The 13365-nt window shown below is 41.9% G+C and overlaps 1 protein-coding gene across 1 annotated transcript in view; it reads right to left on the bottom strand.

Moving 5' to 3' along the window:
* The window catches only part of RXFP1 (relaxin family peptide receptor 1), a 47574-nt gene extending 35165 nt beyond the window's left edge, over positions 1-12409 (bottom strand). Inside the window, exon 1 of the mRNA XM_066632895.1 lies at positions 12361-12409. Within this exon, the coding sequence (XP_066488992.1) occupies positions 12361-12409 (49 nt within the window). The remainder of the gene's footprint in view (positions 1-12360) is intronic.
* Positions 12410-13365: the final 956 nt, after the last annotated feature.

Raw genomic sequence — 13365 nt, 5'->3', positions numbered from 1 at the left:
GGAAGGATGAAAAATCACCAGCAAAGGCTGTTTCTTATCTCATGTTATTAATAATCTACTGTATTTTCCAAGTAAACATTGCTTAGTGTTATTATCCTGTAGGAGGCATCTTTACACCTCCGCTTAACCAATGGTATATGATTCAACAGTGTCTACTAGGAGAAACTACTGATTATACAAAATTATCAGAAGTAAAGTCTGGAAACATTATCTAGACAGACTGCAGACAAATATGCAGATATGTATATTTTGTGTAAAATAGCATACATATTAGAAAAAAATGCTCAAATCATTGACATCCTGATTAAATATCTCTTTTAAAATGTCTAACAAATTATGGAGAAAGATACGGCCCACACATACCATAAGGTCAAGTGTGACCAAAGAATGCATCCAGCATTGTTACCACTGCAGGGTGGAAAGCAAAGAAAATTACCACCATCCAATTTCTGCCAGGTCACCCTAAGGAGAGGGGTGTTTTTATTCCCTTGCAGACACATATAAAGCTGCCTTATATGAAGTCAGAGCATTGGTCTTGCTAGGTCAGTACTGTCTACATTTATTGGCAGGTGCTCTCTAGAATTTCAGAGAGGTTTTTCCCAGTCTTATCTGGAAATGCAGGATTAAACTTGAACTGTTCTGCATGTGAAGCACACAATCTCTCCCTGAACTATGGACATTCCCCATGATTGTTATTTGCAGCATGTTACACTTCATATTATTATGTTAGCTAACCTGCTTCCTTTCTTGGTTTTTTATATGCAGTCCAACTATCCTGATATAGCTCATGAAACGGATGCCATGACAATAGCTAGATAGAATTTACAAGACTCCTCCACTGAACCAAGTCTTTATGATAATAGACTTCCTTCAGTCAAGCACCTGGCCTGACTGAAGGAACCATCACCATCTGTCCTTTTACTTCTTTCTATTGTTTCCCTATTCCAATCTTCAAAATCAGTTTGAAATTCTATTTAAAATAATCTTATCTGTAAACATTATTGGATGAACAAATTCCTCATTTCCTCCTTATAGTTGTGCAATGGTTGTGTTCAAATATTAGCATTTCAAGTTGCTAATAGAGAGAGTTGCTAAAAGAGTGAGTTGACTAAGATCATCTCTGCCACTCCTAGGATCAAAGACTAAATTTACTCTACAGTGAGAAGAGGGCGGTAGACTTCAAGATGCATATTGATAGATAAAGAGCCATAGATCACTCACAGATGCCAGACTTTAAGAACAACTTTTCTGACAGTGCAGCCCAAGAAGCCCATAAGAACAATCTTTATCCCACTTAAATTTATGACTTCCAAGCAGAATATAATTCTAGCAGATCTAGACCACAAAAATATGGAAGGCAGGTAAATCTATCTAACAGGGTACGTTTTTCCTTTCACTAAGTTTGACCACTCATTCTCATGGTGTTCAGGTTTTAGCTCTTTCTCTAGGAGCTAAAATAATATTATAAAAATGTTTCATTTTAGGCATCTTGGATTTTCGTTCTGTTTCTTGCAGACTGTAATTGTAATGAAATGACACAGATCAATTATGCTATGCAAATGAAACTGTATTGAAAATTGAGCAAGGGCAAGCAAAGCAACTTGACATAAGATGAGTACTGAACAAGAAAAATGTGATTAAAATTTATGATTTGGTGCTCAGAAAATTAGCTGCAAACAAATTATGTATATGCACCCAAATATAGGTAGGAAAAAATAATAATTTTTTGTCTTAATTCTTAATTAAAGGAAAGTTCCTTAATATAATTTAGGAGAAATACTTAGAAGCACCTATATTTTAAAAGTTTATATATATAAATTTACTTGAGTTGCAGAAATGCCAATGTATGCTATAGTACTAGACATCGCTTGGCAGATTCAGATGGTACTCCAACCAGCCCATCGCCATCCCATGGTGGAGACACACATGAAGCACATGTCCTCCCCTCAAGTCCCATCCCACTACTGTCTAATAATGCAGGTGGTATCATCAGAATTTGATTAGTGGCATGTACAAACAATTTGAATGAAACTTTCCCATGTAATTAACAATGGAAAGACACCTTGGGTGAGTGGGAGATGTGAGCTCCCACAATCTCTTCCGTGCGATGATATCAGGCTAGTTGGAGAATCCGAATCAGCTCTGTCTCTCCTAGTAGTTGCAATTGTTTTTAACTGATCTCATGAATGGCTTTCAAAATGATGCAATAAGAAAAGCAAGTGTTCTACATGTCACTTTTGAAAACAGCCATAATATGCAAACATCTGATCTCAGTGCACAAATGCAATTGCAACATTTTATCCCATTAATTGGAAAAAAGTATGCACAAGTGCACTGGCCAAGTGAACAGTTTACTTCTCTCAGGCCCTCCTTAGATGTGTAAAACATGTTGCTGTTTTATAACCAAAATATGCTTTTGAGATGTTACTATTGTTGTATTGAGAGGATACTTCAGAAAAGGGGAAGTTGATAATCCTTTGCAAGCCCAGGCCAATATAAATGAACAGCATCCTCGGACCAAATGCTACTATCATAGAGGCATCCAGTCCTGTACCACACAGAGAGACTCTTCAGTCAGCTGAATGTGGAACTGGCCAACTGAGTGAAAAAGTGGCCCCCAGACACCTCAACCAGGTCTTCTTAGAAGAACCGGACCATAACCAAAATTGACTGTAGGCATTTAGATTAGTTTTCTGACTAAAACAATAATTTTATCCTTCCTTCAAAGGGTGGTAATTTGTGTTTTTCTATGGCATTTACTATTTTTATTTAGTTCCAGAGAAGTCAGTTTGGTAGAAACCACAGGGATGAATGGAGTATTGATTTTGAAAGAACAGAAAAATATCTCCTGCACATCCACAGTCAATAGAAAAGGTTTTGCTTCTCTCTCTTTACTCTTGAAAGGAGAATTTAATTAAACTAGTACAGCATCTTTCAAAAGAGCTTTAACATACAATCCTTTTTCTTGCAGGAACCAAACAAAGAAGTCCTATTCTTATTCCTATTCCTATTCTTTCAAAGCTTTTACACTATATCTTCCATTTAATCTCAAAATCTATCTACTCTTGTGTGCACTTTTCCTTTTTATTCTTTCTTTTTTCAGATTTCTACAGAGTTGGATAAAGAATACTTTTCCCTATGGAGAAGAGCCTTTCTTACATATTTTTCATAAGTAAATGTGAATTTTCCTTTGAACTTAATCTTAGTTGAGAGTGAACAGCTTTTTCAGTTGGCCATGAACTTTACACAGGATTGTATTTAGAATGGCAGTTCAACTATTAACCTTTATGATTACTTTTATGAAGTGTTAGAGTTCTTTTGCTGTAAAGGATGACTTTTTAAAGTTAAAAATACACTAGGTGAGTCATATAACAGATACTGGATGTTGCCAAAGAACAAAATGAATATTATCAAAACACACACGAAAATGGAACTGAAAGAGGGACAAATGTTTGATCTTGTACCCTAGCTCATTTTCCTAAAGATCAAAACATACAAAACCATCTAACGCCACCAAGTTCATCAGGCCAGCCTTAAAAGTTACTCGAAACCCCGATATTAATGGGAATCACATCTGTAACCCATTTTGGTCAGGCCCACAGGTGTACACATTTGGTCCCTGTTGCATATATGCAACATTGGGCAGAAATGGTTAAGCATGAGCTAAAGCTATCATGAGTAGGAGACATCAAGGCATAGTACTGCAGTTAAAAAAAATTGATTTCTATTTTAAAGAAATCAAGAATTCACAGGGCATTTAAAAGATAAAAAGAAGAAAAATACATCCCAAACTGCCAAAAATCACAATACCATAACACAGTGGTTCCCAGACTTTTCAGAGGCCCTAGAAGCTGATGCCTGATTTATAAATGCCAAGGAGTGTGGCCAGGGCCTATGAGAGGAATTTTATTGGGGGGTACAAAGTTTCTTTTGGGCCCCTTCCCAAAGGGGGAGAGGGCAATGGGGGCAGGTAGAATGGGGGGCAAAATTGGGCAGGGGGAGGGTGCTGACAGCCACAATAGTCTTTGGAGCCCAGGGCTACTAGGCTTCTTGCTGCAGAGCCCATGTCTACCTGACCATGCAGCATTGGCAGCTAGATAAAGTAATATGGAAAACCAGACACACTCCTAAGTCTCTCTAAAATCTTTGAAATACAGAAAAATTCATTGCAGAAAATTAGCATCGTCATATTTAGACTAACACTAGAATGGACCAAATTGAACTGCTGCAGCAGCTGTAGCCCTGCAGCTGGGTCCATGAGCTTCCATACACTCCTTCACGGTTGAGGAGATCCACAAGCCAGAGAGCTATTGTAGCAGGCAAGTTTCCTCCCAGATTTGACATTGTGTTAAGGAGGGTCATGGATGTATTCCTGGGCCCTGTGTGCATGGCTTGCAGCAGCAGTTAACACTGCAGGCACTGCACTTGATTGTGTTGTGCCCGAGCATCATGCGCAGGCAGCATGTTCAGGTGAGATAGGAAAATGTCAGATCCCAGGAACTTTCTGGGCCCCCTCCTTTGGCTCCTGGGCCCCCTTTCTGACCCTGGACCCAGGTACAAATTACCCCCTTTACCCCCCTCTCCTAGGCCCTAAGTGTGGCTATAATGGTGATTGACAGCAGTGTTCTCCAGTTAGCACCTTTTAGTAGCTCTCCCCCTCAATGCACATAGCCTAATTTGCCTTGTGAGTTTTGTGGCCCAACAAAAATGGGTTCATGAACTACTGATGGATCTTGGACCTACAGTTTGGGAACTGCTGCCATAATAATACTTATAATACCAGTATTTATATACCACCTTTCTTGCCATTGGATTTCTCCTCCAGCTTTTTCAAGGTAGTTTACATAGAAAGATTTACTAAATCTCCATAAGGATTTTTATAATAACAAGTTCGATCTTCCAAGAACGCCTTCTTTCCAGGTGGAGCCCTTCACAGTCTGGTCTCTTTCTGGCTGCACTTGCCTCGCTGCATAGCTGATGGCACTCCAGTAGCGTAGCTAAGGGGGTGCAGGGGGTAGCACGTGCACCGGGCTACAGGGTGGTGGGGGCTACAATGTGTGGTTTACAGGGTGGGAGGGGCTACAACGCATGGGTAACAATGCCCATGCGCGACTATCGGGCTGCTGCAAGGCACACAGGAGAGGGGCTGCTGCAGGCAAGCAGCAGGGGAGAGGAGTTGGGGGGCAACAGTCGACTCACTGCTCCTCACTGCTATTTGCCCCCGCGTGACTTAGAGTGGGCTGCAGGCGGGGCAGGCACTGTGGAGTAGCCAGCCCCGCAGCTGAGATGTGGTGGTGGTGGGGGCAGCAGCCGGGGACTGCGCGGTCTGCTGCTGCTTGCCCTCCACGACTGCTGTGAAGTCGAGCCCCAGCAGTGCTCCACAAGAACTTTCATCTCTGCTGCCTGCTGGGGGGCGTGGGGGGCAACAACTGAGCTCCTCCACACAGGCACACAGGAGAGAGGCATACAGAAGAGAGACTTAGAAGCCCAGCCCTATGCATGCCTACACAGAAGTAAGTCCCATTATAGTCAATTGGGCTTACTCCCAGGAAACCGCATAGGATTGTAGCCTAGGTTCTACTGCAGGCTCCCTGCTGGCAGCTGAGAGGGAACTTCTTGATGTCGCTCTTCTCCCGTTCTCCCCTTGCCTCCCCTCCTCCCTGCCTTCCTGGCTGCGATCTCACCCCCCCCCCACCAAACATTGTCCAGATGGGAGGGAAAAGCTAGCAACCTTCCACACAGCACTGGGACCAGCACACAAATCTGCGGGGGGGGGGAGGGGGCAACAGTTAAACCCGTGCACGCCTACAACTGCAGCCCAATCTAAGTTACTTCCAAGTAGGCATGCATAGATTGTGCTCCAAGGCTGCAATCATATGCACACTTACCTGGGAGCAAGCCCCATTGACTATAATGGGACTTACTTCCAAGTAGGCATGCATAGGATTGGGCTCTCAGATGGCTGGTTGACTGGCTGGCTGTGATGGGTTCCCTGCACAGGAACCTGAAGAGGGGAGCAGGCAAGGCAAGGCATTCGAGGCAAGCTGCAGTGGGAGCACTGAGCAGCACGAAGCACCCAGAGCAGGCCTGGCCTGGCCTCTTAGTAATAATCATCATCTCATCATTTATTTGAAATTCATCGATCCCTATTCTATTCAATTCCTAAAGGTAAGCTGCTGGCTGTTATGATTGTCTCCCCTGCACCTCTCAAACTGTATATACACACTTTCCTGGGAGTAATAATAATAATAATAATAATAATAATAATAATAAACAACTTTATTTTTATCCCGCCCTTCTCCCCAAAGGGACCCAAAGGGACCCAGGGCAACATATTAAAAAAACAAATTAAAACATAATTTAACAGATAAAAACATATTAAAAACACATTAAGAGAAACCATAAAAACAGTAATCAGATAAAAGTCAGAATAAAAAGAGCATAAAACGGCAGTTCAAGGAGGAATCACGCCTGTAAAAAACTAAAAGATGTATAAAAGATGTTAAAAAGGCCATAGAGTCAGAAGGCTTGTGTAAACAACAAGGTCTTCAGGCCTCGCCGAAAGGTCTCGAGGGAGGGAGCCATTCTCAAGTCAAGGGGAAGGGAATTCCATAACATTGGTGCCACTACTGAGAAGGCCCTATTTCTTGCCGCCGCCCCACGTACCTCTTTAGGTGGCGGCACATGTAAAAAGGCCTTCTCTGATGACCTGAGAGGACGAGCCGGATTGTACGGGAGTAGGCGATCTCTAAGATACCCTGGTCCAGAGCAGTATAGGGCTTTAAAGGTCAAGACCAGCACCTTGAATTGGGCCCAGAAATGAATGGGCAGCCAATGTAGCCCCCGGAGAAGCGGACTGACAGAATCAAACTGCCTAGCTCCAGTGACCACACGGGCCGCCGCATTCTGCACTAATTGCAGTTTCTGAACCGTCTTCAGGAGCAGCCCCACATAAAGCGCGTTACAATAATCTAACCTCGATGTCACTGTAGCATGGATAACCGTGGCCAGGTCTGCACGATCCAAGTACGGCCGCAGCTGGCGCACCAGCCGAAGCTGCGCGAAGGCCCCCCTAGCCACAGCCGCCACCTGGGAATCCAGGAGCAGCTGCGAGTCCAGGTGGACCCCCAAGCTGCGGACCTGCTCCTTCAGAGGGAGTGCAACTCCATTCAGAGCAAGCTGATAATCCAGCACTTGCATCGAGGATTTCCGAACCAGGAGAGCCTCTGTCTTATCTGGATTTAATGGAGTAAGCTCCATTGACCATAGTGGGATTTACTTCTGAGTAGACAGGCACAGGTTTGGGCTCTAAATTAGATATGCCTTTTAGATTTGTGGTCACTTACAGAAGTAAGAGGGGTGGTGGTTTGAAAGAGGGCCCCTTTGGTTTCCTTTTAGAAGCCTCCAGTGATCTCTGAGAACATTTCTATTTCAGCAAGCCTTCTGATTTTAGTCTTCTGTAGTACCTGACACCTGCTGCTTTTATTGATGCTTTTATGCTTTATTGATTATTGTATTTTATGTGCTTGTATGTTCATCCATTATGCCTGTGATTGTTTGCTGCTTTTTTACATTGCATTTTACAGTTTTATTTTACATGTATACATATTTAAATTGTTGTAAGCCACTTTGGATGCCCTTCAGAAGAAAAGTGGGATAAATAAATAAATAAATAACACAGTTTTAATTCATACAACCTATAACCCAATCCTAACTTTCAATGTCCATGCTTTTTCAAAATATTAACTAACATTTCTCACTCACTTTAACAAATAAAAAAGACCCAATTTAATTAATTAAATTTGATTTCGTTGCGGGGAGAGGGGGGGGGCTACAAAATGTTCTTTGCACTGGGCAGCAAATGGGTTAGCTACGCCACTGTGGCACTCCACTCCACTCTCACTGGATGGTGCTTCCTTCTCTCACCAGCAGGGATGACTCATCTTATCAGCACTTTCTGCAGTTCTCGGATATTTCTGGCTGTTTCGAACTGCATTCCCAGCTGTTCTTCTGGCTTCATAGGCAGCAGCTCTACCACTCAGCCACACACCTCATGCCCAAGAAGGAGGTGTTTCCAATAACAAGTAGAAAACATCACTGTAGATCAGGGGCCTCCAAACCCTGGCCTTCAGGCCAGATCCAGTACACCAGGATTAGCCTTCTGGGCACAGCAGTGGCAAAGCCTTACTATTCTGCAGAGGCCAGTTTGGAGACCTCTGCCTTAGATAATGACTCTACCCCAATGAGAGGAAAAGCTTAAACCAGGCATAGTTTAACATAGTTTAACATTATCTGGTTTCATTAGTCCATATTTTCAAGCTCATTTCAAAGTCATTTTCTGGGGGAGAGGAACTGAGGGTTGTCTACCATTGCTCATAGGCACAGGTTGGTTCCACAACAAGGAACCAACAAGAAGCTGGAATCCAGGGTTAACCATAAGAACATAAGAACAGCCCCATTGGATCAGGCCATAGACCCATCTAGTCCAGCTTCCTGTATCTCACAGCGGCCCACCAAATGCCCCAGGGAGCACACCAGATAACAAGAGGCCTTATCCTGATGCCCTCCCTTGCATCTGGCATTCTGACATAGTCCATTTCTAAAATCAGGAGGTTGCGCATACACCTATGGCTTGTAACCCGTATTTTTCCTCCAGAAACTTGTCCAATCCCCTTTTAAAGGCATCCAGGCCAGATGCCGTCACCACATCCTGCGGCAAGGAGTTCCACATACTGACTGCACGCTGAGTAAATAAATATTTTCTTTTGTCTGTCCTAACCCTCCCAACACTCAATTTTAGTGGATGTCCCCTGGTTCTGGTGCTATGTGAGAGTGTAAAGAGCATCTCTTTACCCACTTTATCCTTCCCATGCATAATTTTGTATGTGTCAATCATGTCCCCCCTAAGGCACCACTGAAGGATGTATTGCACCTGCGCAAAAGTGCTGATACAACTGCCCACAATTCAGACAGCAAGAAGTTGGGGAACCAGTTTATTTCTAAAAGAAAATCTGAGCCTTTGCTGCTTATATTGCAGTAGGAAAACAGGCTTAATAGAAGTGGCTTAGGTCGCCCAGAAAGTAATGCACCACATTTTTTTTCTCAGCCTACAGTAATGGTACGAATGCGAAACTTTAGATATACATTATTTGAATTTTCAGGAGTGCACACACAAATTTTTGGTTTCTTCAGACAGATAGCGTAGCTGCAGCAGTGTTTCAAAATGGCGTCTGTAAGTGATGTATGTTACAAGCAGCGTATCGTCATTGAATTTCTCACTGCGGAGAAAGAAACTGTTGGGAACAACGTTTGTGTACAGTTTATGGAGAATCTGCAGTCAACAGAAGTACTGTTAGTCGCTGGGCACAGAGGGTGAGGCCATTAGAAGGCGGTTCAGCAGAGCTCCAAGATTTGTAGCGTTCGGGGCGGCCATCCACGGCTGTCACACCTGACAAGACGCAGCTTGCTGATGTGCTCATTCGCGAGGACCGACGCATAACGACTAGGCAATTGGCGCTGAAGCTGTCAATCAGCAAAGGAAGTGTGGATGCAATCATCCATGCTCTTGATTACTCAAAAGTGTGTGCACAATGGGTTCCACGCTGTCTTATGGTGGACCACAAATCTCTCAGAAAAAACATATCTTCTGAGTTGCTGAAACGTTTTGAAGATGAGGGGGAAGCGTTCTTGTCCAGGATTGTGACAGGTGATGAAACCTGGGTTCACCATTTTGAGCCCGAAACAAAACGACAGTCGATGGAATGGCGTCATCCTCAATCTCCACAGAAGAAAAAATTCAAAGCAACTGCTTCTGCCGATAAGGTCATGATCACTGTGTTTTGGGACTGTGAGGGCGTCATACTCATTGATGTGATGCCAAGAGGCAGCACCATTCATTCTGAAGCTTATGTGAAGACATTAACCAAACTCAAGAAGCGCTTCCAGCAACTTCGGCGCCATAACAACCCAGGTGAATGTTTGATTCAACATGATAACGCTTGGCCTCACACAAGTTTGAGGACTTCGGAAGACATCACTAAACAGGGTTGGACTGTGTTACCCCATCCACCCTACAGCCCTGAACTAGCTCCCTCAGTCTTCCACTTGTTTGGGCCATTAAAGGATGCCATTTGCGGTAGACATTTTGAGGATGACAAAGAGGTGATTCACACAGTGTAGAAATGGCTTCGTGACCAGAACAAGGAGTGGTACCGACAGGGCATACATGCCCTTGTGTCTCGCTGGAGGAAGGCCATAGAACTGGACGGAGATTACGTGGAAAAATAGGGAGTGTAGAAGAAACATCATTCTTTCTTGTGTGTAAGTTTCATTGTGTTCAATAAATAATTGTTGAAGGAAAAAAATGTGGTGCATTACTTTCTGGGCGACCCTCGTAAAAGTTGGACCAGTATGCTAGACTATCTTCAAAGACTTGTTATTGGCAGGCGGAGCATATGGAATTGGACACTCTCACCCATCCTCTTTTTGGATGGGGCAGTTTGCCAACCTAAGGGCCTTTTGTCAATCAAAGGGCCTTCTCCCCACCACCTATGGTAACGGTCCAAATCATGCAGCTACATGCACCTCCAGATCAGCATTCAGAATGCTGCAAAGATTATTATTCCGTAAAGATTGTTGCTGTAAAGATTGTTAATTAGCTGTTATTTAGCTAATAATTTTGTAATCTACATCAGTCTGCATGAAACCTAATGATCAGGTTTGGTGATATTTTCTACTAAAAAGGATTGGCTTCAGTAGCTGATGGGGCACTGAGAATGTAGATCTTGCCAATTTGACTGAAAGGGCAGAATCTGCTTCTAAATAATTAAAAGCAAGTTAGATGAAACTTTAAGGTGAAACTGGGTTCAAGCCCTTGCACTGGTTTTAGATGTTTCAACCATAAGTGACCAGCTTCATGTTCTTGGTTTTCCTCTGAACTGGACTTTGTGAGCCCAACCCTATCCAAATTTCCAGCACCAATACAGTCATGGCAATGAGGTGTGCACTGCATCCTGTGGTGGTGGTGGTGGTGGGAAGTAATGGAGGCCTTCTCAAGATAAGGAAAAGTCTGTTCCATTACCTCAGGGCTGTTCAACAAAGTCAATATTCTTTCATAACCAGACATTCCCAACATAATAACCTCATACAGTAAAAAACACCTTTGATCAATTTACAGAGTAATACTAGTAAAGGCAAGGCCACAGGACACTTTAGGACACATTTTAGGAGAGTACAAGGTATCACTGAGGACAAAGCTGAATAGGTGTTGGGGGTTCTTTAAATATAGGATGTTTGAATGGACAAAAAAGCCACATGGACACTTCTCAAAATATCTGTAATCCTACAAGCAGATTATTTAAAATATGAAATGATTCAAACCATATGGTCTTTCCCACTTACATTTTTCCTTATGTAGCACAATAATTTTTGTTTGGAAAAATGATACATTTTTTCAGTAGGAATATATTTCAATCATTGCTCACTATACATTCTATTTTTTTATAGATAGGTATAGATGTATGTGTGCATATTATGAAACATCAATCATTTATGGTATATTGGCTGGTCTATAAGCCTACTATAGACTTTTCTATAGCATCTTAATTACGATGTTTGTTGTCCAGATACTATATGAATAATATGCTCAATTAAAGCAGGAGTTAACCCATTTTTGTCCGGACCACAGGTGTACACATTTAGTCCCTGTTGCTTATATGCAACATTGGGCAGAAATGGCTTTTAATATTATAATGCAGCTTTTTTGTCCTGGAGATCTGCAAAGCAATTACAAGTTCCCAAGAGAACGCTTAACTTTCCCTTCATAGTGGGCATACAACATTTATCAGTGAGAAACATCACCTCTTTCTACTCCTCCTTACTTTCAGAGCTAGAATCATTTTAGTCCTATGAAGAGACATTCAACTCAGTTTTACCATGTTGACATCAAAGAATGAAATTAAACAGCAAAAAATTTGTCCTAAAAAGAGGAGAGTGGAATACAGATCAGCTAAAAGTTACCACAAGGGAAATAATATTTAACATGTCAAGAAGAGCACTGAAATCTGAATGCACTTCCATAATCAGTCTCCAGCTGTTTTTTTAAGACCTGAGCTAAAATTTTGAATTCTGAGCTGAACATAAACTTGCACATCATGAAAAAAAATGTTGTGTGTTAATATCCTAGAGCTGCTGAATTTACCTAGCATTTGCATTTCTAAGACGACCGAAATGTCAGTGTATCAAGATACCAGGAATTCTTAATAGAACAAACACATTCTAATCACAAAAGTCTGATGTAAAATCAGTTCCTGAAGTTTGCTGCCAATCTATTGCATTTTAGAAAAGGTTAAGTATACTTACCATTTGCTCCAATGGCTAAGCATATGTAGATGAAGCAACTTGATGCCATCTCTACCATTCATCAAGTGAAATGAATGAAGAAATAAACCTGTTATTTCCCAGGTTTCACTCAAGACCTCAGCTGTTTCTATTTTTGGTTAGAGAATGTATACAGGAAGCTTCCTCACCATTCCTTTGTTCTCCTCTCATTCGCTTTTGCAATCTCTCTCACTCACTGGTGAACAGAAGCATAGGCACACACCATCCAGCCCAGAAAGATAGGGAGAGAGGAGTGTGCGTGGGTGTGTAAAGTTTTAAAGAACAGAGAGCCTCCCCCTGTTCACTTGAGGTGCCTGCTTCTGTGTCTGTAACAGATCGATTTGGGATGGAATAAGTTATACCTGCAAAATGAATGTTCATTTGATATGAGATAAGGGATACGGTCATAGTAATTGAACATCTTTTATCAATATAGCTAAGATTTTTTAAATTGCGCATTGGAGGAACATCCAAGGAAGTACCATTTCATTCAGTAGGCCAGTTCTAGATAAAACACAGCCCAACCCTACACAGAAGGAAGTCCCTTTGTAGTCAATAGGACTTACTCCCAGGTAAGTGTAGCTTGCAAGCCACAATATCTGAAATTTGATCAGAGAAAATTTTCACTTTTCTCTGTAAAAGAGTGGCATTTAATTTTAAAACTTAGTAAGAGGAAAAAAGGTATTCCTCGGATATCGAATTGTACAATACCAAATTTCATCTAGCAGAAAGAAGTTCTTAAAACTGCAAAGGCTGCATGTTTTAAGAAATGCTAGACATTATGTAGATAGAAAAAATAGTACAATGTAACTAGATATACTAGGAAGAGGAATGGATCACGTTCAGAAATACTACAAAGATATCAATTTTCATGACTGGAGAGTGCACATTCCTAAATTATAAATTCACCCCACTTCATATCATTTTTTTGGCAGGTTAAAGTTATTACTCACTATATCACTGGTGAATGAAATATCACACTCTCCA

Source organism: Tiliqua scincoides, chromosome 6 (genome assembly GCF_035046505.1).
Source record: "Tiliqua scincoides isolate rTilSci1 chromosome 6, rTilSci1.hap2, whole genome shotgun sequence".
NCBI lineage: Eukaryota > Metazoa > Chordata > Lepidosauria > Squamata > Scincidae > Tiliqua > Tiliqua scincoides.
This window is presented reverse-complemented; position numbering and strand designations above follow the sequence as displayed.